The 22,241-nt window shown below is 47.2% G+C and overlaps 1 protein-coding gene across 2 annotated transcripts in view; it reads right to left on the reverse strand.

Moving 5' to 3' along the window:
* MGMT (O-6-methylguanine-DNA methyltransferase) overlaps nucleotides 1–1,950 on the reverse strand; it is a 296,048-nt gene extending 294,098 nt beyond the window's left edge. The window contains exon 1 of one of the 2 annotated variants that reach the window (XM_040624040.1): nucleotides 1,830–1,950. In XM_040624040.1, the coding sequence (XP_040479974.1) occupies nucleotides 1,830–1,910 (81 nt within the window). In that variant the 5' untranslated portion in view covers nucleotides 1,911–1,950. The remainder of the gene's footprint in view (nucleotides 1–1,829) is intronic. The other variant, XM_040624039.1, reaches the window with a different exon arrangement.
* Nucleotides 1,951–22,241: the final 20,291 nt, after the last annotated feature.

Raw genomic sequence — 22,241 nt, forward strand, 5'->3', positions numbered from 1 at the left:
CCAAACAGGGAGCTGGACTAGAACCGCATTGGTGGTTTGAATCCCTGGCTTCAAAATGTCCTCTGCAAAATACGAAGAATAAAGACAATTGAGTAAGTTTACTTTATTGAACAGCACTGAGAAACACACTGTTGGGTTCCTGAGACAGGAACAGCAGAGAAACAGAGAAAACTCTGTAGGAACGCCAGGGAGGCCCCCTTCTCCCTCTGTCCCAGTGCCCTCCTTCCCTGCACGGACAGACCAGGCCTGTACCCATTCCCTGGCAGAGAAAACTGTGGGGACAGAAGGCCTGAGTGGAGGGCCCAGGTGAGACTCCACTGATAACCAAGCCAGGCCAGACCAGAGAGGGAAAGAAAGATCTGAGAATCTCTGCTGAACAAGAGAGAGAGATGTTTCCAACATGTCCATGCCTAGCATATTCTTTCTTTAAACTTCCCTCTCCAGCAGCGAAGTTTTTAAAAGCAGGTTCTAATAATTCTAAAATCTAGCTCTTACAATACAGATTTAATGAAAAGAACATTCACATAGAAAAGATGCCTTACTATATAGCTCTGTACTTGAGGCCTGGTCCATCCTGCCCCCATACTGTGCCAGACTCTACTATTCAAATTCTAACCCAAGACAAGAGCCCAGGAGGAAATGAAACACTTGCGAAAGCAAGGCCTACTGTCCTTTGCTACCTGCAGACTTGGGACCTTCCCAAGTGTGCACCTGGTGTGAACTGCCCTCAGCACTGTGTCTGAGTTAACACAATGTGAACTCCCTGATGTGGTGGTAGCCAGGGGTAGGGATGAGAGCTCTGACATTGTTTCCTTAAAGTTGTTTTACCCCCAGCATGCTTTCGTTTTTATGTCTTTTTCACTTCTGTGTTTTATCCATGGAAGGACTGGGCAACAGCAAAGCCATCTCTTCCTCAGCTGTCTTGTGCAGATGGAGAGGAGGGCCTGCCTCAGACACTCTCCAGGTTCCTATCTAAATGGCCCGTCCGAGTCTTCACTCCCTGTGTTCAACAGCTTCATGTTCCGCCACAAACAGCCGAGGTGACCCCTCTGTGGACAAAGCAGCCTCCCTCTGCCTGACGACTGTCCACCCAACCAAGCAAACGGTGTGCTCACATCTACAAAATGTGCCTCCAGGACAGAAAGCCAGGTACTTGGCCTTGCAGCCAAGACCACTCCGAGATCTCAGGAAACGATGAGCCCAGGCAGGGAGTGAGGGATATACGGTTTTGAACACTGCCTTACTGTATCATCACGACTTGGGAGCCAGTGTAAATGGCTCTGACTCCACTTGTTTACCCCAAGTGTTGATGGAGGCAATTAGGGCCAAAGGAATACAAACACCACCATGATAATGAGGGCCCAGACCTGGTCCCCCTCTGGTGCTGACTTAGATACGAGGGAGGAAGCATGGAATCCTGCAGAGTGGTATGCTCAAAGCAGAGAAGCACCGGGGGAGGGGCCTCCAGAAGCTTCCTGGGAACAGAAGGCAGGCGGAGGGCGGCTGCAGGCCGTTCAGCCGTACAGGGCAGGAGCACACGCAGGGAGAGCGTCGAAGGTCTGGCCAACTAGAGGTACGGCAGGGCGGCCAGCAGCCCACAGCCGGCTGCTGTCACTGCAGCGCAACTTGGTCCAGGAGCCCCAGGTCTGGGGGGTGGGCCGCGCCTGGGCACACCTGGGCACACGTGGGGCCTGCGTGCAGTGGGTGGGATGCGGGCAGGCCCCACGCCTAGGGCGACGGAAGGTGCCCATAGAACCACAGGTTCCAGACGACTGCTAATCCTAGGAAAGGCCCGACTTTTGCGGGAGGGCAGCAACCCAGACACTCACCGCGTTGCCCAGGCCGCTGACCGAGAGGAAATGAAAGCGCAGGGATGCCAAGTGTTTTAGGAGCGTGCGCCGCCCTGGCATGTCCTGGGCGCGGGGGCGGGGCCGGGACGCTCGGGGGGCGGACCCACGGTGGGCGGGGCCTGGACTTGGCGGAAGCGCGGCCAGAGCGCGGGAGTTGAAGCGCGTGGGCGGGGCCTAGAGGGGGAGGGGCCAGGAAGTGCAGGAAGCGGGGACGAGGTGCGGGGGCGGGGCCTAACGCGGCGGGATGGGGCTGGATCCGCGAGCGCTGGCCCGGGTCGGAGCATGCCCAGTGCGGCGGCGCCCGGGCTGACCCTGCTCCGCGCAGCCTCATTGGCCGCCCGGCGCCACCCCGCCGGCATCTTTCCTCCGGCGGGCCGGCGTCTCCTGCCTGGCGGCCTGGGCCCGGCGCTTCTGACTTCACCTCTCGCGCTCTGTGCCTCGGTTTAGCAAATGTCAGCCCCGCGCCCCTTGGTGCGCGCGGTACGCCGCTAGCGGGGAGCGGTGGAGAGGTGCAGCGCCAGATGCTCCCACTTATCCTGTTGCCGGTTCCGCCCTGCGGAGCAGGTGTCTGGAGCGCGGGCTGCCCGCCTGGGCCTCCTAGAGGGCAGGGACCAACAGGACTCCGGGAACCATCCGGGTCGATGCGCGAGCGGAGGGGCCTGGGGTCAGTCTCTAATGCCTGTGGTCGGAGGTGGCCATGCAGGACCCTTGAGGTCACCAGGGCCTAGACACACCCAGACTCCTGGGCCCTGGCAGCCAGGCTAGTCTCAGATGCTCTTCAGTGAGCACACGGCTGCCAGGCACTGCTTGGTTCTGTGTGGACACTATTATGGTTGAATTGTGCTCCCTCAGAAAGATGTGTTGGACTCCCAACCCCCAGTACTCAGAAAGTGACCTTATTTGGAGACAGGATCTTTAGAGACATAACAAGTTACAATGAGTCATTAGGGTGGGCCCTTAATACCAATATGACTGTTGTCCTTGTAAACTGAAGGCCAGGTGAAGACAGAGACACAGGGAGAACTCTGTGTGAAGACAGGGTGCACAGTGATACGTCTTAGCCAAGGAACACCTGGGAAGAGAGGCATGGGCAGCACCCATCCCTAGAACCTTCAGTGGGAGCACGGCCCTCTCCACACCTTGATTCAGACTGCTGGGCTCCAGAGCTATGAGACGATACATGTGTGTTGTTTCTGGACACCCATTTTCTGGTACCTTTTATGGCAGCCCCAGGAAACACTACAGACACATTGTATCCAGCATGGTTGGCATAAGGACCTCTGGGAGTATCCCCCAAAGTTTAAGGGAGGTCACACACCCATTGGTCCCATCTCAGGACTGTGTATTCTAACCCATCTATGGGGCTGCTAGATTCTGTTTTCTTAACGGGAAAGAAATCTTCACCCTCCTGGCATGTACAACTCCTCTACTGGGATACTTGTGTCTTGCACGCTCAACATATTTTGTTAATAAGAATTTGTTCAAAGAACCAAAACAAGGTTGCTTTGTGAAAAGCCCCAGTGACTCCGTAGGGGCATCATGCATCCTCTTAAGGCCCCCACCCAGGACCAGGCCTTGGCTGGGACATGTTCAGAAGAGCTGCTGGTGGAAAGTGAACTAGGCCCTGGGTACACACTGGTGTATAAATCAAGGTACTTTTTCTCCAGTGAGACTGAACACAGCCTCAGAATCCTTCTCAATACTGGCAGCCGTAAGCACTTAAGCTAAGAAAGCAAGAGAAATAAAATATCTTTGCCGTTCGTTCTGGTCTTTTCTACTGGCTCACTGTGAAACTTCAGGAAACTTATTCAAATTCTCTAATCGTCAATGTTATCATCTGTAAAGGATTCTTATAATGATCTACTCTGTGTAGGGCATGCAGGCGGGAGTAACAAACATCAATGGCAACTCAGAACTGGGATCCCCACAGAACTGAAAAGGGAAAATAACACCAAAATTGAATCAGGATGCCTTCTGGTATCTTAGCCAGCATACTGTGATGTAATTTTATAAAAATAAATAAATCCTACTTTGCTTTTTATCTGAATAGTAGTTTAATATGATTTCTTAAGCTATTAGTACAAAGAGTCTAGCTGGCGTTAGCATCTCTGATTCCCACCCCAGGAAAGAAAGTTAATCGTGGTGAGCCTAAGGCCCTTTAGGGAGATTGTATGGCCTTGGGGAGAGGTCGGAGAGAGAGAGACAAAGGAGAGTACGGCATCCAGGGGAGATGCAAGCACCCGGGTCTGCTGCAGGACTCAGTTGCCCTTCCCGGCAAGGTTGGGGGATGCAGCAACCACCTTCACAAGGGGATTCGAGGTCAGGAGCCAGATAGGGGTCTTAGAGCCATGGGGGGCTGGAAGAAGGCCACCACTCCTGCCAAGGACTGGACTTCCCAAAGACTAAGATTCTCGAATGTGACATCTCAGACTCTCCAGTGAATAAAACTAAAATCCTCACTCCCTGCACTTGCTGGTAAATTCTTCTCTTGATAATTTTCAAAAACTCAAAGCATTTTCTCAAAAGCTCCCCTATGCCTCATGCTTTTGTCCCATTATACCAGCATCCTCACCTCCGAGCACTTTCTACTGTTTAAGCAACACAAGGATAGCCCCAAATGTGGGAGGTGGCTTGGCATGTAAGGAACACAAGGTCGGGAGATTTGGGATGTGGTCCTGCCAGCCTCTCACTGTATAATCCACATGACTTCTCTGTTTGTAGGATGACAGCATTGGACTAGGTGGACAAGGTTCCTTTGGGGCTTCCCATGTGTGGATTAATAAATCATATCCCATTCTTCTTCAAATTCCCATGAATGACTTCTTTGCAGAAGAGGTGGAAAAACACAAGAGTGTATATGTTCAATGTCAGTCTGACTCTTCAAGGGGCCTCCCTGAATGTCCTTTAAGACCCGCCAGCTTTCCTGTGCGCACTGGGAACAATGTTAATTTGCATCTTTTCTTTAAACATCCAAATGGATACCTTTCAGGTTAAACAAATGAACATGACATGTGATTGCTCCAATGATTTGTGACCCAAGAAATTTGTTTAATAAGCCTTTCTTTCCAAGCTACTTTTGTGACATTAGAGACCATTTACAACAAAGCTGTCTTCAGTAGTCAAACTTAATCCTTACTACCCTGCCTTTGGGAAAAGAAGGGATTTTATAATGATCACATAAAACCTTGTGTGGTTTGAAAGCCCCAAACTCCGGACAAATGTGCGAGGGTCGTATAACAAAAGAAACATATTACAGAGCTCCCCTCTTTAAGCGTTTTACATGTGGTTTTCCTTTAGGATAGCATCTCCAGTGGAGAGTTTTACCGATTAACACAATTGATTTTCCCAGCCCTAGTATTCCTGTAAGGGTTGGAGCCAAGAGCCGGCACCTTGGGTCTGGGTCGTACAGCCAACCAGTGATTGATGTTGGGAGGGGGGCATTCTGGAGGAATGGAGGAGGGGGTGTGTGTGAGGGCCAAAGGCACCCACAGTTGGGTGGTGTAGACAGATAAGGAAATGGGGTTTGCAGTCAGGAGCAGTGAGCATCTACCTGGGTGATGTGCTAGGGGTCATGGGGTGCAAAGCCAGGACCCTTTCAACAAGCCCTTGTCAAGAGCCCCTGTGTGTGTAGCTTTGTGCTGTGGGTGGCCCCACATTGAGCAGTCAGGAAATCTGCTGGTGTGGAAGGGATGATAAAAGGAAAGTCCTGAAAGAGAAAATGAATGACACCTGCTTTCTTTTAGGGTAAACACTCACACAGGTAAAGGACCACTGGTATTTGTGGTATTTGGACCCATTATCCAGTAATTGTTGGACAAAGATGATCCCAAATCATATGCAGCTCTTCCTTCCGAGATATGGTGATAAACTGAGTATCTGGGAAATGTATATACTACATACAAACCAGGGAATCGAAGGCAACTCTTCTGATGTGTGTGTGTGTGTGTGTGTGTGTGTGTGTGTGTGTGTGTGTAGATTGGCACAGAGAGCTACTTCTTCAAATGTAGAAGCTTCGGGGGAGGTTTTCCCAAACTGTGTTGGGCTATTTGAGTGTTGATCACTCAGGACCAGGGATTTTGTCAGATGTTGGCCCTTTTGAAAGTGGCTCCTACACTTATTACAAAGTGTTTTTGATCCATTTTCGGGAAGGGTTTTGTTTGTAACACATTGTTGGCAGTTTGGGCAGAATCTTTTAAGTGGTGTGAAGTGCTGGGGAGTGTGCACCTGGGCCACCAGGAGGAAGGGGGTCTCCCCCCTCCTCCGTCCTTCTGGGATGAGCCAGATGTGCCTGCATTTTTGTGACTTGGAAATTAAAGCAAGAGACGTGGGGATTTGGATGCTGAGACTGTGATTTGTCCTCATTTGCCTCTACCTGGGAAACCACACATGGAAATCAAGGCAGGAAAACCAGCCGCACCAGACGTTCTGTCTCACCCTCCAAAAATATTAATCTGAAAAAGAAAAAGTGGTTGTGTTCCCCCCAAGGGGCCCTTCTTCACTCCAGCCCCGGCGCACTGAGCCATTGATTTAAAATAAGATGAGGCAATGTGGGAAGAACGGTCAGCACGTGAGCAGTAAAATTGGCAGTGAGGGTGCTGTGGCGGTCTGTCTGATCTTTCAGTTGTCTGACTGTCTGTTAGCAGAGATAGCCCACTTCCGTGCACAGAGTCAGGAATGACAGAGCGATGCTGGGGGAGTGGCCCGGCATCTGTCACGTTAGCAGCCCTGTTTGGTCCAGGAGCCCTCTGGACAGGAAGAACAGAGTTCTCATTCCTGGTGGGGAGGGAGAAGAGTCCTGGGCACCTGAGTGAGGCCACTCCCCAGGGAGGGGCCCTACGGGGTGGGCTCTTCCTGATGCACATGAAGGAAGCCAGCCCAAAGCCAGGCCTTTGTTAGGAAGTGGGCTGGTCCAGCGCAGGGTAGTAAAGGAAGGGGGCTCCCAGACACCAGAGACTGGGGCCAGCCCTCCTCTCTTCTTCAGATCCCTCTTCTTCAGCATGACCCATGTTTCTACCTATGACCTCAGCATTACATCCTTTCAGCAGTGTGTCCCCAGAGTTGAAGCAAATTCTATCTCCAGCTTCCCCTGGAAAAAAATCCCAGGGAAGGACTCTGATTGGCCCAGTACAGGTGACTGTGCTGAACCTGGACCTGTCGCGGTGGCCGACAGAATGAAGTACCACCTAGCCAGTCACATGCACCCAAGCGGCCAGGAGAACAGGCATGACAAGGGAAGGAAGGGGGATGGTAAGGGCAGCATGACTGTAAGGTATGGAGTCACCAAGTTGTACCATACCTGCCCGTGGTGATAGAGCGCTACTGTGTGCCCGGCTCAGGCTCTGTGCCATGTACTCTCGTGCTCTCTCTTCAGCTTCCCAGCTACGCAGCAGCAGCAGTATGTGGCGGGGGTGGCGGGGACTGGCAGGCAGGCGGCGCTCTGCTGCTGGCAGCCCCGTCTCCCCCACGGCAGTAGAGATGGTCTCTGCCATTAAATAAGTGCCCAGATGGATGTGGCTCTGTGCAGTGGAGACTTCTACAATTCTGTGGTCTGCGGGATCTGTTTCATGAGGCTGGATGGAGGACGCAACTCGTTACCAGTTCAGGACAGTCTCCCAGAGCTGGACCCCCCACCCCCCTGGCCAAGGCAAGGCAAAGCATTGCCAAATCTGCACCTCGTTTCTTCGTCTTAGGGATTAATCTTAGATACCACATTTATTGGAGATTCATTAAGTTACTCAGGCACTAGAAAGATAGGACTCCTAGAAATTAATAATAAGATTAGCCAAAAATTACCCACTGCTTGTTAGGTGGCAGGCCCTAGGGTTAATGCATGATGCTCATTGGCTTTTTGAATTTTCACAACAATATATGAAGTAGGGAATATCATTATCACAGCTTTACAAATGAGGAAACAGAGTGGTTGAGTAACTTGGGAAGGTCACACAGCAATGAGTTAGAATATTGACACTGGGTTTACTGTGTCTCTGACTCATGAGAGCAGCACTTGCTGAGACTCATGGAGGACATTTATGACTCCTGCCTGCAAGCTCTACTGCCTCCTTTGTGGCCAATCTTCCATCGGGCACTGTGCTGGACCAATCAGGCCCTCGCCTGCACACAGGTTCGGTTCCTTCCTGCTGGGTCACCCAGCAGAGACTCTGCGGCTCCACGTCACCACCACCTTTGCTGGGAGGGGATCCCGTAGAGTAGAGAGAACCGGCCCAGACTCCGTCGCTGAGCCCCTGGATCCAGCCAGATCTGAAGGCAGCTACCTCTGCACTTCTTATATCTGTGTGACAATGAAATCTTCTGTTTGAATAAACAAGTTTGAGTGGGGCTCCTGTCATTCGCTACCAAGAATCTTGAGCACTGAACGTGCCCCCTGAACGCTGTGCTACTTGTTGTTACGTGTGTTATCCTTTCAAAAACTCCTAAGTGTGTGAGGTGAGCTTCAGTACACCCATTTTATAGGTAAGAAAAGTGAGGGTTGAAAGGTCAAGTTACTTGTCCAAAGTGACTCAGCTATGAAATGGCAGAGCAGCACTTATCTGCGTAGAGTTACTGATCCCCAAGGGCCGATATTCCTGAAAATATTCCCACTTCCTCAGCATATAGGATTGGGGTAGGCATGGGGGAGAAGGAAAAAGAAGAGAGAGAGGAGGGAGGGAAGGAGGGAAGGAAGGAGGGAGAGAGAGAGAGACAGACAGACAGACAGACAGAAACAGAGAAAAGACTGTGTGTTAGCATTTTTGAATTGAGGAATTTAAAATCTTTTGGTGGCACATTATGATGGTGTATTTCCAGGGCTTAGGAATTTTATCCTGCTATTTGTTCTTCAAATAAAAGAATCAGAGTTGCTGACTTAGTTTAAACCAGCTCCGAAGACTGTAGAGTTGACTGCTGATTAAAAACTTGTCTTTCTTGGTCTGAGGAGGAAGCAGGGGAGATGCATGGGTGCCAGGACCCCACGCATCTCCCCCTTGCAAATCTGATTTTCATTTGCAACGATGAGAATGCCGATGATTGGGAAACTATAGCTCAGTTATTAACAAGCTGGAAATTGTAGCTGAGCATTCGCTTCGGCATCTACCCCTGCTTGTGTGATAAGAATAAACGGGAAGAAGTCTAAATATGAAATTAAAGGTGATGGTGGAATCATTCGTCTTGTGGGTTTTCAGGGCATCGGTGGGCTAATCTATAGTACAACAGGCGCCTAGGTGCGTAAATCTCCAGACGCTCGTGATGTGAAAGCCTGCTTTTGATTCAAGGTGCTTTGCTGCTTGTAACCTGAACTTGAATCTTGAAAGAAGTGCGCAAATGGGGGCACCTGGGTGGCTCAGTCGGTGAAGCACCTGCCTTCAGCTCAGGTCGTGATCCCAGAGTCCTGGGATCGAGTCCCACACCAGGCTCCCTGCTCAATGGGGAGTCTACTTCTCCCTCCCCCTCTGCTCCTCGCCCCTGCTCCCTCTCTCTCTCTCTCTCAAATAAATAAATAAAATCTTAAAAAAAAAAAAAACAAGTGCACAAATGGTAGCCACGTCATTGCCATTTTCCATTCGCGCCGTGTCTACCATCGCATTCCTACCCCACTGTCTCCTTTCCTTTCAGTTCTGCCATCAAAACTTTTTTCCAGCTCATTGTTCCTGATTGTTCGTTCCTTCCCACATGTTCTACAGCCAACGCCCTGTGCTTGCTGAGCCCTGGGAGGTGGTTGACGGCAAGAAGGAGCCGGTCTCTCCTAATTTTCTTACACACAGCAAAATTTTCGGATTCCCGTCGACTTAGAAATGAAGCTGTTGGAATTGGGTCGGAGCCTGCATCTTGCATCGGTGGAGATGGGTATTGTGATTGCTCTGTTGAAATGTGTGCTCAGATGCATTGGGAGTTTTATACTATTTTTTCAAACTTCCAAATAGATAATGTCAGAACATTTCTGAAATGGGATACTAACATCAAGATATACTGCATCAATCCACGAGTGTCAGGCCAAGCAGAGTGCAGAAGGAGGGTCTAGCATGCTACTAGAGAATTTCCATCTCTACTGTCTGTGTCAACAGCTTGGAAACTTACCTCCTAGACTGCTTTATGGCTCAGGAGAAACTCTCAGTCGCCTCCCTGTGCTGTACTCAGCTCGGTATTCAAAAGCCAAGGAATTAGACATGCTGTCATTTATGAAACTGTTTATGAAAGTATCTTCTTTGAATTGCTCAAAAATCCAAAAGGAGCTAAACTTTGACAGTTCAAGACAATGGTAAGAGGGCCCTGGCGATCTCCGGAGCGCAGCCTCGGCCAGGGAGGCTCTCTCGTTGACAATGCAATTTCTTTTCTGAGAATTTCTTCCAGCCTGTGATGCTTCATCAGAAACTTTGCCTTTTTGAAAGGATTTCTTCACTGTGAAGCAGCTGATAAAGGTCATATTATAAACATGTTTCTGGGGTGATAACATTTTGATTAGATATGCAAGAATCCTCTCCCCTTCCCTGGGATGTCATATTCTAAAGTTTTTCATTATTTTAAGAAAATCATGTAAGTTGAGACTATTCTGCAATAAGAACTTGAATTTTGTGGCTTATTTTCTTCTCTGTAATGTGCCAGCACCGTGGGCATCGTTGCAGGGAATAAATGACTCTTCCCCAATAAACCAAATGCTTGAAGAAGCCCCTGGAGAAGGCAGGGATGTCCATAAAAGTTGAAATGGATTTCATAATATGGTATTCAATTTAGTATAATAAGTAGAATTCAAAAATAATCCAATTCTCCAAACGAAAATACTTCTGCTACTAACCGAGGGACATTGACTTTATCCCAGAATCAAGCAGACATGGTTTCATATGTGCCAAAATACATTCGTGAAATTGTCTGTTTTCCTCCGTTAAGTCATTAGGTACCTGAAAAATTAGAAACCTCTCTCTCTTCCTGTCTCTCTCTCTCTCTCTCTCTCAGCTTGAAAAATTAGCTCCTGAAAGACAACTACCAGAAAGCATTTATCAAAAGGCCCATTCTGGTTCTGCGGCTGATCGAGAAAAGGTCTGTGTGTGCACTTTCCTAGCCCTTCCTCAAAGATTCTCAGCAAGAGAAAATGCTTCATAACTGATAGCAGGAAGCTAACATCCTTAATTGTCCTGTGGAACTGGTGTTGCTGTGAAGAGAAATGCACCAGGGCTCAGCCTCCGAAGACAAAGCGAGAAGCCGGTTAGAATTTTGACAGATGACATCACGGCACGCAGTGGAGAGCGCGGGTCCTCCGCAGGGCACGGAAACGCCCCAAAAATGACAGAAATGGGCTCTGGGCTCCTGTCCCACTGGGTCTGATGAAAACTCAGCACACAGACAGGAGAGCAGGGAAAATGAAGAAGGATGAGGGGCCCCTCAATCCACAAAGGTGTTAGAACTCGTAGATTGGACAAATGCGATGCTTCTAAGTGATGTCCCCAGAAATCAAGATGATCTAATAAACACGGCAAAGTACGCATTTACCAACATCAGACTTATAAATCTCATTGTGGAAACTGAAGGACTGGGAGTTTATCTTAAATTCCCTTTTTTTATTTCATCCCTAAACTTTTAATAACCTAGAAATGAAAATAATTGGCACGTAATCTGATGCTATGTAATGATTATGCTTTTGTAAAATGTTCGTGCACCCACATTTTATTTTGTTCTTAAGCAAAATGATCCTTAAGCAGAAAGTAAAATTATTTGAATGTCTAATTCAAAAGATACTTGGTAGTAAGATTAATTTTTTTTTAAAATAGCAATGAAATGCCACATTTTCTAGGTGTGTTCCCTCCCCCTCCCCACCGAGGGACAATGGCTACACCTGGTGTTTTCAGGGTGTCCCTGCATTCTTTGTCCAGTGGTTGGAACTGATGAGTTTTAGCTCCATGTGAGCCCAACTCCACCAACAGAGACTTCCACCTTGTGTTTGTTCCTGAGACAAAAATAACCTTTAAATAATTAAAAGCCTTCACTGGTTTTGGTGGCACAAGGAAACAAGAGCAGCAGTGTCATACCCAGGACGAGCTCCAAGTGGGAACCTTCGGAGACCTGGCCATTCATCCCGGGACAGCGTTTCCTGGCTCTGTTGTCCCCTGTTCATTCCTTAGCCGCACACACCCTCGGTCTTACTGTCCACATAACGGAGATAATCGTACCTGACCTCCAAAGGTTTGCCAGCGGGTGGGATCAAGTGAATGGAAATGCCTGTTGCAGTCACCCCCTCACCACTCAGGGGCTAGAATCAGAAAGGACCATACGGACACGCTTGCGGAATCTTGTAAAATGTATAATGTGCGGTGATTTATCCGTGTTCAGATGCCTTCACAACCGTCATCAGCTCTTCTCATAGTAACTTTAAGAGCCAGCTGTCCCCTCTCTCCAGACTCCAGGCCTGGCCCCCAGCGGCCTTTTCTGCATCTCACTGAGATTAGCCTCCCTCGGGGTGCCGGGTCTTTGTGGAAAGACCCCAGCAGCCTGGCCGCTCCACATGGCTCAGACCTTGGCCGACCCTGCAGTGTTTCCTCTGCGACTGGGCCGTAAGCTCTTTGACGGCAGTACAGGTCCCGTGCTATTTGGATCTCTAGCCCAGGCATATACTTGGTGGCTATAAATGGTAAGAATTAATTAATTGCTTACATAAAAGAACAAAAAGTAGACAAAATTAAAAACACGAACTCTGGTGGAAATCCACTTTCTTGCTGTTCTGATGCCACTAGTGGTTTCGTCCTAAACAAACTCGGTAAGAAGGAGTACTCAGTCTGTTCCTTGCTCCTGTCTTTCCGCTGGGGTTTTCATCTAAGTCTGCACCATCTCAAAGCTGGGTAATTTCAAGAGACTGTAACCCGTCTCTGCTGCCAGTGTCCCTTTTCCAGACCAGGCTGCACATGCCCAAGGTCAAACAGGTGAGACCTCAGTACAGGCAGGGACCCAGGCCCTGCCCGAACTTGCCCTACTCTTCTTCTGCACGTTTACCTCCCAAACAACCCTGAAGAGCTCAGGGCTCCAGCCAAACCCCGAAGCATGGCCATGCTCCCTCCCCGTGTCTGCTTGGCACCCAGCACAGTGTCTGATGCATGAGGGGCTTAATAGACAATTGATGAACAAACAAACACACGAATGAACAAAGGAACCCATGAGACAATTAAGAGCTAATGCTATAGGCTAAACTCCATGGGTTGAGAAGCCAGGAAGTTTTCTTTACAGAGTCGGTACCCAAAAGAGCAGTCAAAGGAATGAAGTGGGGACTCAGGGAGGGGTGGAGAGGGGAAATTGGTCTAGGATGAAAGTGGGGCTGCTAGGGTGTCTGTGGGGATGGGGAAGTCAAGGGAGAGTTGGACCAGATGCAGCAGCCAGAGGGAGCCCGCATATGCTCTTGACCAGAGAAGGATGTGGACGGTAAGTGTAGGGTTTCTGGTTGTGAGCGCTGGTCACCCTTGTATTCCACCTGGGACAGGACTGGCTCTCCAAAGCACAAGGGACAAGGACAATGGCCAACTCATGCCAATGAGCAAGGGAAACCTCCAGGAAAATGTCCTCAGATAATGACTGGGGTTTTAAAGCCTTTTATTTTTCTTACCAAATCTACAGGGAAGATACGTATGCAAGAGCTGTAATAATGCAGTAATTATTGGCTCTTTCTAATTTATTTTTCATTTGTGTGTGTGTGTGTGTGTGTGTGTGTGTGTGTGTGTGTGTGTGTGAAATCAGGATTCCATATGAAAACGGCATCTGCACCATGCCATGGGGGGATTTTCACTGGGACCGGTTTCTGCTATCACTCCACTGCCTGGAACCCCAATGCCGATTACAAGCTGCCATTTACAGAAGAGAATTCCTTGGGAAGACCTCTCTAAGCTGCTGACAATGTCACAGAAACAGGCTTTCCACTTCTGGGTTCAATGTTTTGACTTCATCTAATTCTTCTTAAACTGGGCAAGCTCATTAATATGAAGACTATGGCTCTTTCTGAATGCACAATTAGAAACCCTAGCCTTAAAAAGAAAAAAATGTGTGTGCAATCTTCCCAACCATAAAATCGTTTCCATTCTCTGCCCATCAGGTTTTCAAATGGATTTTGTAGATGTGCAAAATCTCAAAGCAAATCTATTTAAAAAAAAAAAAAGATGTCAGGCTGAAAATAAGGAAAATCAGAACGGGAGAAGAGAACACAATCTGTCAATGCCCCTTGGCCTTCACAGCAGCCCCGTTCTTATGATTAACCTACACTACTCCCCATAAACTCTAAATCATTCTCACCTTCCCGGGAGTTTGTAAGCCAGACAATTGTTAAGGGGAGCAACTCATAATATTACTGCAAAATTTCACAGTTGAAAGTCAAATAGCAATGATTTTGTTCTGCCAACCTGACACCACCTTGACCATGTGGGTAAAAGTCCCTGGGCAGTGAACATGGAAAGCAATGTTGGTGCAAGCAACTCTTCACTTTAAAACATGTCACAATGTGGTCACGAGAGCATCCATGCACTTTTTCTCGAAGTCTAACACTATAATAACTGGAAAATTACTGTCAACAGTGACACGAAACTCCCCCCAATTACGCTGTGTATGATCTCTATATACACCATGCGTCTACATATCACGTATGTCTACACATACGGCTGGCTCATGCAGTTATGGAGACTGAGGAGTTGCAAGATCTGTGGTTGGCAAGCTGGAAACCTGGGAGAAGAGCCAATAGTGTACTCCTAGCCTGAGTCTGAGTCCAAAGGCAGGAGGAGACCATTGTCCCAGCTCCAAGACAGTCAGGCTGAGTTAATTTTCCCTTACTCTGCCTTTTTGTTCTATTCAGGCCTTCAGTGGGTTGGGTGAATCCTACCCACAATGAGGAAGACTGATTCAATTGCTTATGTCATCCAGAAACACCCTCATAGACACCCAGAAAAATATTTAACCCAACATCTGGGCACGCGTGGCAGAGTCAAGTTGATGTATAACGTTAACTGGTATTTAAAGGCATCAGAATCATTTGACACATGGGTTGGCTATTTTAAGTCACTTCTGCACCATCTGTAACTCAGACCGTACAACCTGAGATCCTGTGTTGAAACTTAGTTCTTGGGTTCTTTCTTTCTTTCTTTCTTTCTTTCTTTCTTTCTTTCTTTCTTTCTTTCTTTCTTCTTTCTTTCTTTCTTTCTTTCAGATTTATTTATTTGAGAGAGAGAGAGAGAGTGTGCACATGAGTGGAAGAGAGGCAAAGGGAGAGAAGGAATCCTCAGCAAACTCCCCGCTGAGCATGGAGCCCAATGCAGGAGTCAATCCCAGGGCCCTGAGATCACGACCTCAGCTGAAAGCAAGAGTAGGATGCTCAGTGGAATGACCCTCCCAGGCCCCCCTTCTTGGGCTATATCTTAAAGAGGTCCCCATGGGTATATAGGTGCTGCAGGTATATTCATTGACACTCCCTAAAGAGAGCTAAGGAAGACATTCATTTTCCTTGCATCTACATAGTCTTCAAGTAAGAGCTACTGTTCAGATGTTGAAATGAGTGGGGTATTAGCCACTTCGATACTTGCTGTGCTTCTTACTATTTCTAGTGAGAAACCCACATCTACTGACCAGCACTCTTGTTCTCTTCTTCCTGGTCCTTCTGTTCTTCCTTCCTCTTTTTCATCCACAGATCGTGCACCCACTGTGTGCACAGTGAGGGGCAAGCTGACTGGAGATGAGTAAGAAAGAAGACACTCCCTTGTCTATGATCTGGCTCTTTGATTCATCCATTCATCATCCATCTTGAAAACATCATTTGTCGTTTGGCTGGCAGGGAGGAAGTGCCACAGCTAAAACAATGCTATTAAGGTGGCATAAGGGAATGAGGTTTAGAATCATTCGGGCACAATTGTTGAAATAACAGGTGAGTGGGGTAGAGAGGAGAGATGGGCCAGGTGTGTGTCCATAGACTGAAGAAGTCATGTAGGCAATAGACTGTGACATGGGAGCCAAAATGGGAGCACAAATTCAGGAAAGACAGTGACTGGGAGCAGATGAGATGAGCGTAGAACAAGGATTGGAAACATCATTGCATTTGGGGAATCACGCCAATGAGACGCTCTGGGCTGCACAGACGCTGGCCCCGCCTCAGGGAACCACAGCCCTGTGGGAACTAGTCTGGCCTGAGCCAAAGCTGGACCGTGGCTCCCTCCTTCCCAGTCCCTGGAAATGGTCCTTCATCTTGTCCCCAATTCTTTTTCTTTTCTTTTTTATTTTTTAAGATTGTATTTATTTAATTTATTTATTTGTCAGAGAGAGAGAGAGAGAACACAAGCAAGGGGAGCAGCAGGCAGAGTGAGAAGCAGGGAGAGGGAGGAGCAGGCTTCTGCTGAGCAAGGAGCCTGGTGTGGGACTTGTTCCCAGGACCCTGAGATCATGACCATGAGCCAAAGGCAGACGCTTAACCTACTGAGCCATCCAGCTGTCCCCCAACTCTTCTTTTTAAAAAAAATATTTCTCTCTCTTTTTTTTTTAGTTCTTAAAATTTTGGTTAAATATATATAACATAAAATTTACCTCTTTGACCATTTTTCAGTGTATAGTTCAGTGGTATTAAATATGTTCACATTGTCATATACCCATCACTGCCATCCATCTCTAGAACTCTTTTCATCTTGCAAAACTGACACTTTGTCCCCACTAAACAAAAACTCCTTATTCCCCCTTCTTCTGCCCCTAAAAATCACCACCCTACTTCCGGTCTGTATGCATTTAACTATTCTAAGTATCTTATATAAGTGAAATCGTACAATATTTGTCCTTTCATGACTGACTCATTTCACTGGACACGTATGTCCTCAAGGTTCATCCATGTTGTGGCAGGTGTCAGAATTTCCTTCCTGTGTGAGGTTGAATAATATTCCATTGTATGGATTTCTCATATTTTGTTTATTCATTCATCTGGTGATTGACACTCATGTTGTTTCCACCTTTTTGCCTATTGTGAGTAATGCTGCTATGGAATGAATTATAAATATCTCTGTGAGACCTTGCTTTTGGTTTGGGCTGCAAACCCAGAAGTAGGATTGCTGGATCATATGGTAATTCTATTTTACTTTTTTTTTTTTTTTAGCAACTGCCATATTGTTTTCCATAGAGGCTACACCATTTTACATTCTCATCAACAGCGCACAAGAGTTCCAATTTCTCCACATCCTCGCCAGCACTTGTTATTTCTGTTTTGTGTTTGTTTGTTTTACTGATAACCATCCTAACATGTCTGTCCTCAACTCTAGACCTTAGGTGTCTTAGGACTCAGTCTTGGATTCTCTTCTGTATCAGTTCCTTGGCGGCCCCTTACAGTCCAGGGCACTACAGAACAGCTGTATGCTGATGGCTTGCCAATGCATATCTCCAGCCCAGCTCCCCCCACTTTTCTCTTACAGAACCCAGACCCATTCATACTGCAAGCTTTCGCCTGGATAACCAAAAGACATCACAAACTCAACATTTGCAAAACCAAATTCCTGATCTTTATACCCTCCCACCCTCACCTGAAACTACTTCCCCCACAGCTTCCCCATCTCAGATGATGGCAAGTCCAGCCTTCCGGGTCCAATGCCCATAGAGTTGGGCCAAAGGGACACTTCAGAGGGCTTCTTACTTAGAGGGCCCCTCATACTGAGCGAGCTTGTGTGTGAGTAAACACACGCACCTATACACCACTTTCTCAAGAACATGTGTGATTTGGGGCTTGTCACTGGTCTCTCAAGCCTGACAACATTCGGGGCCCAGGCCCCCCATATGTCCATCCTAGTCATTGTCTGAGAGCCATGGAGGTCTGTGGTAGAGCACAGATGGTGTTGGAGACACACATTGTTCTGTGTGGAGGGAGGGTTTGAACAGCAAGGAGCTTTGGTAAGAGCAAAGACAATGTATTAACTTATTAAATCCTTCTTTTAAGCAGGAATGTGATAGATTCTTGCATAACGAAGCATCATTCTCCAGTAGTGGTCGGTGCCCATTTTCTTCCTTGTCTTCCTATCCTGATTTGTAATTCCAAAGGTACTCACACATGAGCCTGGCACTCACCACAGTGATACATGGTTGCTAAGGAGCCATGGTTTGCAATGTTAGACGATTCATAGTCTCAAAATTGCATATATGTAAGTCTAGATAGAACCTATATGACCTGACATACTCTTTCTTTACATTGGCAACTGGGTGAACAATGCTTGACAGAGTCATGATAGTTTCATTGTATCAAAATATTTCATAATTTTAGTTAAGCATTCAAAAATTTAAATAAAAATTTCAGCTTTAATTAAATTTAATCCAATAATTAAAATACCTTGCTTTTTAATTTTAATAGCTAATTTTGAGATTTAGAAGCAGAATCATTTTTGGAATCATGACAAATAACTTTATTTTTTACATTTGATTTACATTTTTGACAAAAACACATTCAAATTTCATACACTTTACTACAATTTAGTTTTTGGTTCCTTATATCACTAATGGTACTAGAAGACAAATTACGTGAAAATCTTGATCATACAACATAATTAAGGATTATACTGACATGGGGCAAGAAAAGTAAATTTATGGAAAAAGCACATACTAATTCATAGGTTATAGATGTCTTTTTTCCTCCTTTTTCAAACATTGTTGTCTGATGAATAGAACCCTCAGATATGTAGAATTAAATTCAGCCACTGACACTTTGCCAACCTTCCACCATACAAAAACCATGGCTTTCCCCTTATTTTCCTGTCGTCATCATGAAAGCAAGAAGACAGCGAGCATTTAATTGTTTGCTAGTTTGATTTATGCTTCCTAACACTCAGGCTTGCAGTCTGGGGCCCCCCGATTGCATATGTGCTGGGGTCCCCCTGACTCCTCTGTTTCACGCCCTTCATTTGCTATGGCGACTACACCTGTTGGCCCAAGTTGCCCATCATCTCGGCCATCATCTGTCCCCTGGTGGCTCGGCATGGGCCTCATGGCCTCTACACCTTTCTGCAGGCTTTTCCCAGCACAGCAGCTAGAACAGACCTTTAATCCAGCCAGCACACGTGGCTTCTGTGCTCAGAACTTGCTCTGTGTCCCCTGTCAGCTCCACTTCTCTCCTTACCCTTCCAGATCCTGCCTCTACCCTCCTACCACCATGACCACATCCTTACCTTCCTCCACATCGCTCCCCCAAACAGCCTCATGGCCCAGCATTGACTGTTCCCTCTGCCTGAACACTATTCCTTCTAACACCCTGGCTAACTCTCACCTCCTTCCAGTCTCGGCTCAATACCACCTTCTGACGGAGGCTCTGCCCGAGGACACTACTCTTAATTGCACCCTCCCCTCTCTTTACCCCTTTCCGGACTCACCAGCCGTCCAAGTGGTCTCTAACTGACTGGGTCATTGCCTGTGTTTGCTGACCCTTCCTACTTAAAGATAAGCCCTGTGAGGGCAACGGCTCTTTCTGCTTTATTTGTTGGGGTATGCTAGCATATGTTGGTGCTGAGTAAATATTTATTGAAGGAGCAACACTGCAAAAAAAAAAAAAAAAAAAAAGTGTTCTCCAGCCGGGAATGGAGGTCAATGCATGTGGCAGGGCTGAGGGGGAACTGGGGATCCCTTAGTCCAGCAGCCTCCAGCAGAATCCTGGGGGCAGGAGAAGTCCATCTTCTGACCGAATTTGTAATTCATCTTATAAGCAGACACAGGTATTGCCAGGCTGGTTACTTAGGACGGTGGCACAAGGGTGCCTGTGGCTCTGTTGTTTGCAAAGCCCTGAGCTGGTGTAGAGCCCTCTGTAACAAATGAAGACTGGCAGACCCAGACAACAGGTAAGTCTTTAACTTATTCTGAGGGTTGCCAAGAAAGAGTCTGGGTAGGTGCTGGTCTGGCCAGACTCTTGTCCTATTCTGTCCTGTCTTTATAGAAGGGCCTCCATTTGAGACCCCAGAATGGAGCTTTAGTCTGCTCAGAGGCAGGGAGCCCCCCGCACACAGCAGTGGAACAGCCTGTGGAAGAAGACACTTTGGAACTTGCTCGCCAGATGACCTGGGGTAGAAGAAGACTAGAAGTTGAGAGGTTTGCCCCAGGACCTTCACAGCTGGGGCAAGGCCAAGGCGCTCAGGCAGCCACCCCATCTCAGCTCCTGCTGTGGCCTCCCAGCATTGCTAGATTTAGCAAGAAGTTTTTTTAGTATAAATATGTCCCAAATATTGTCTGTATAATTTATCTGAAATGCACAATGATCTAAACACACTGAATTTTATCTGGCAATCCTACCTCCAGGCTGCTGTGAGGGGACAGGGGCCCATCTGCATCACTGGCCTCCAGGATCGCTGCCCCAGAGGCCCAGGCTTCCAGCCACTGCCCCTCCTCAGCTTCAGGGGACGGAAGCCCTTTCATCTCTCCTCAGGACGAGCCTCCAACCCCACTGTGGGGCTCATCCAGCCAAAGGCCGTGCAGGATTCAAATTCAGGGAACACCTAAAACCTCAAAAAGAGCACTCTGTTTTTCCCTGAGAAAGGAAGCCTTAACTCAGAGCAGCCTTACTATTCTTCCTGGGAGAGAGAAGGGGAACTGTGCCCTCCCTGTCTTTCTTTCTTGTTCTTGTTTTCTTGTTTTCTTTCTTTCTTTCTTTCTTTCTTTCTTTCTTTCTTTCTTTCTTTCTTTCTTTCTTTCTTTCTTTCTTCCTTCCTTCCTTCCTTCCTTCCTTCCTTCCTTCCTTCCTTCCTTCTTTCTTTCTTTCTTTCTTTCTTTCTTTCTTTCTTTCTTTCTCTTGTTCTAGTTTCTTTCTTTCTTGTTCTAGTTTCCTTCCTTCCTTCTTTCCTCCTTCCTTCCTTCCTTCCTTCCTTCCTTCCTTCCTTCCTTTCTTTCTTTCTCTCTTTCTCCCTTTCTTTCTTCCTTCCTTCCTTCCTTCCTTCCTTCCTTCCTTCCTTCCTTCCTTCCTTCCTTCCTTTCCTGAGACATTGATAGCAGTGGAAAATACAAAATACTGATTATGTTGCCAACAACGGACCCTATTACACCTAAGCGGTAGAGAACTGGAATACCATGGAACATACTGACCATGCACTCTATGCTGAACGTAACGCACTCTTGAATGACTCTGGACGTGCTGTGCGATTCTAACAGACCTGCTATAAACATGATCGCAGGGCAAGTAGGAAGAGGTGGCTGCGGGTTCTGGCATCAGAATAGGAGCCGTGGAGACCCTGGTCTGCAAGAAGGACTCGTGGCAGAATCGCTGCTATTCATCATCCTGAACGGGCTTGTGTCTAGAGTCCAGCGGGGGGAATGAGTGATTTCTATTTCTTTCTTTAGCGGAAAAAGAAATACATTTTGCTAATGAGAAAAAAGCCAGTGATGTACAGCAAAAGGACGCTCTGTCTCCTTCCTGAGGGACCCAAAGTGTGGGGGGTGAGACAGAGGAGTCACTGACCATGCCTTCTCTCCAGGTGTGCTCTAGGTAGCCGAACAAGCAAATCTCATCTATAATTAGAATTATATGCAAAATGAAAAGACTCTTTAAGGAACATCTCTGGGTCCTCATCATCTTAAGTATCTGTTGCCATGGAAGCCAGCAAGCGGCTCCAAAAATCTGGAGTGGTGAACAGCACTTGCCCACTTGCTGCTGAGGGCTCCTTTAAATAAAGTTGCCTTTTTTTCCTTTGGTTTCTGAATAAACATAAACCTGGGTTTTTAGTGCAAAATCCTGATTTCAAGGTTATTGATGCCACACTAAATTAATACAGTCTGTGCGCCCGCGCATACCACCCAGCAAAGCCAGGGATACGCCTGTCTTCTGAAAGCTTAACATTTGTTTTTCATCATGAACTTAAAGGTCAAGAGCTACAGATGGATCAGGGTACCTGCCTGACTTTACAGTTACGTGCATTTTATTTTATTCCCACATGCGCTCTTTATGAGATCCGTCCCCGGAATGAAACTGTAGCGCTCCCATCATTGCCAGGCTGGCCAGACTAGGAGAGCTGTCAAGCTGCTATCTCTACATAATTTGAATTAAAATAAGAAATGTATGCTGATTTGATATTTCACAAGCAAAACTGGAAGTTTGACATGGGCGAGCACTGACCAGGATGGAGGGCGTGCCAATTTCTTGATGTTACTTCCTAGTGTAATTTGGGGGCTGGACTGCAGATGGAATCTACTCTTATTATGCACCTTTTATTTAAAGCCATAGACACCTCACCCTCCAGGTAACCCACACATGGTTAGCCAGTGATCGATTCAGAATCGATGGGGACAGGTGCTCGCTCTTTTTCCTCACGAATGAAATTTTTTTGTTTGTTTGTATGTTTTCCCGTTCAAGGTAAGCATGCTCCTGTACTATGGTACCCTTTTGTGTGTGTGTATGTGTGTGTGTGATACCAAATAACATTTTATTTTTACCAAAATACCTGTAGAGCTGAC

This window comes from Ursus maritimus, unplaced genomic scaffold (genome assembly GCF_017311325.1).
Source record: "Ursus maritimus isolate PB19 unplaced genomic scaffold, ASM1731132v1 scaffold_7, whole genome shotgun sequence".
NCBI classification, from domain to species: Eukaryota; Metazoa; Chordata; class Mammalia; order Carnivora; family Ursidae; genus Ursus; species Ursus maritimus.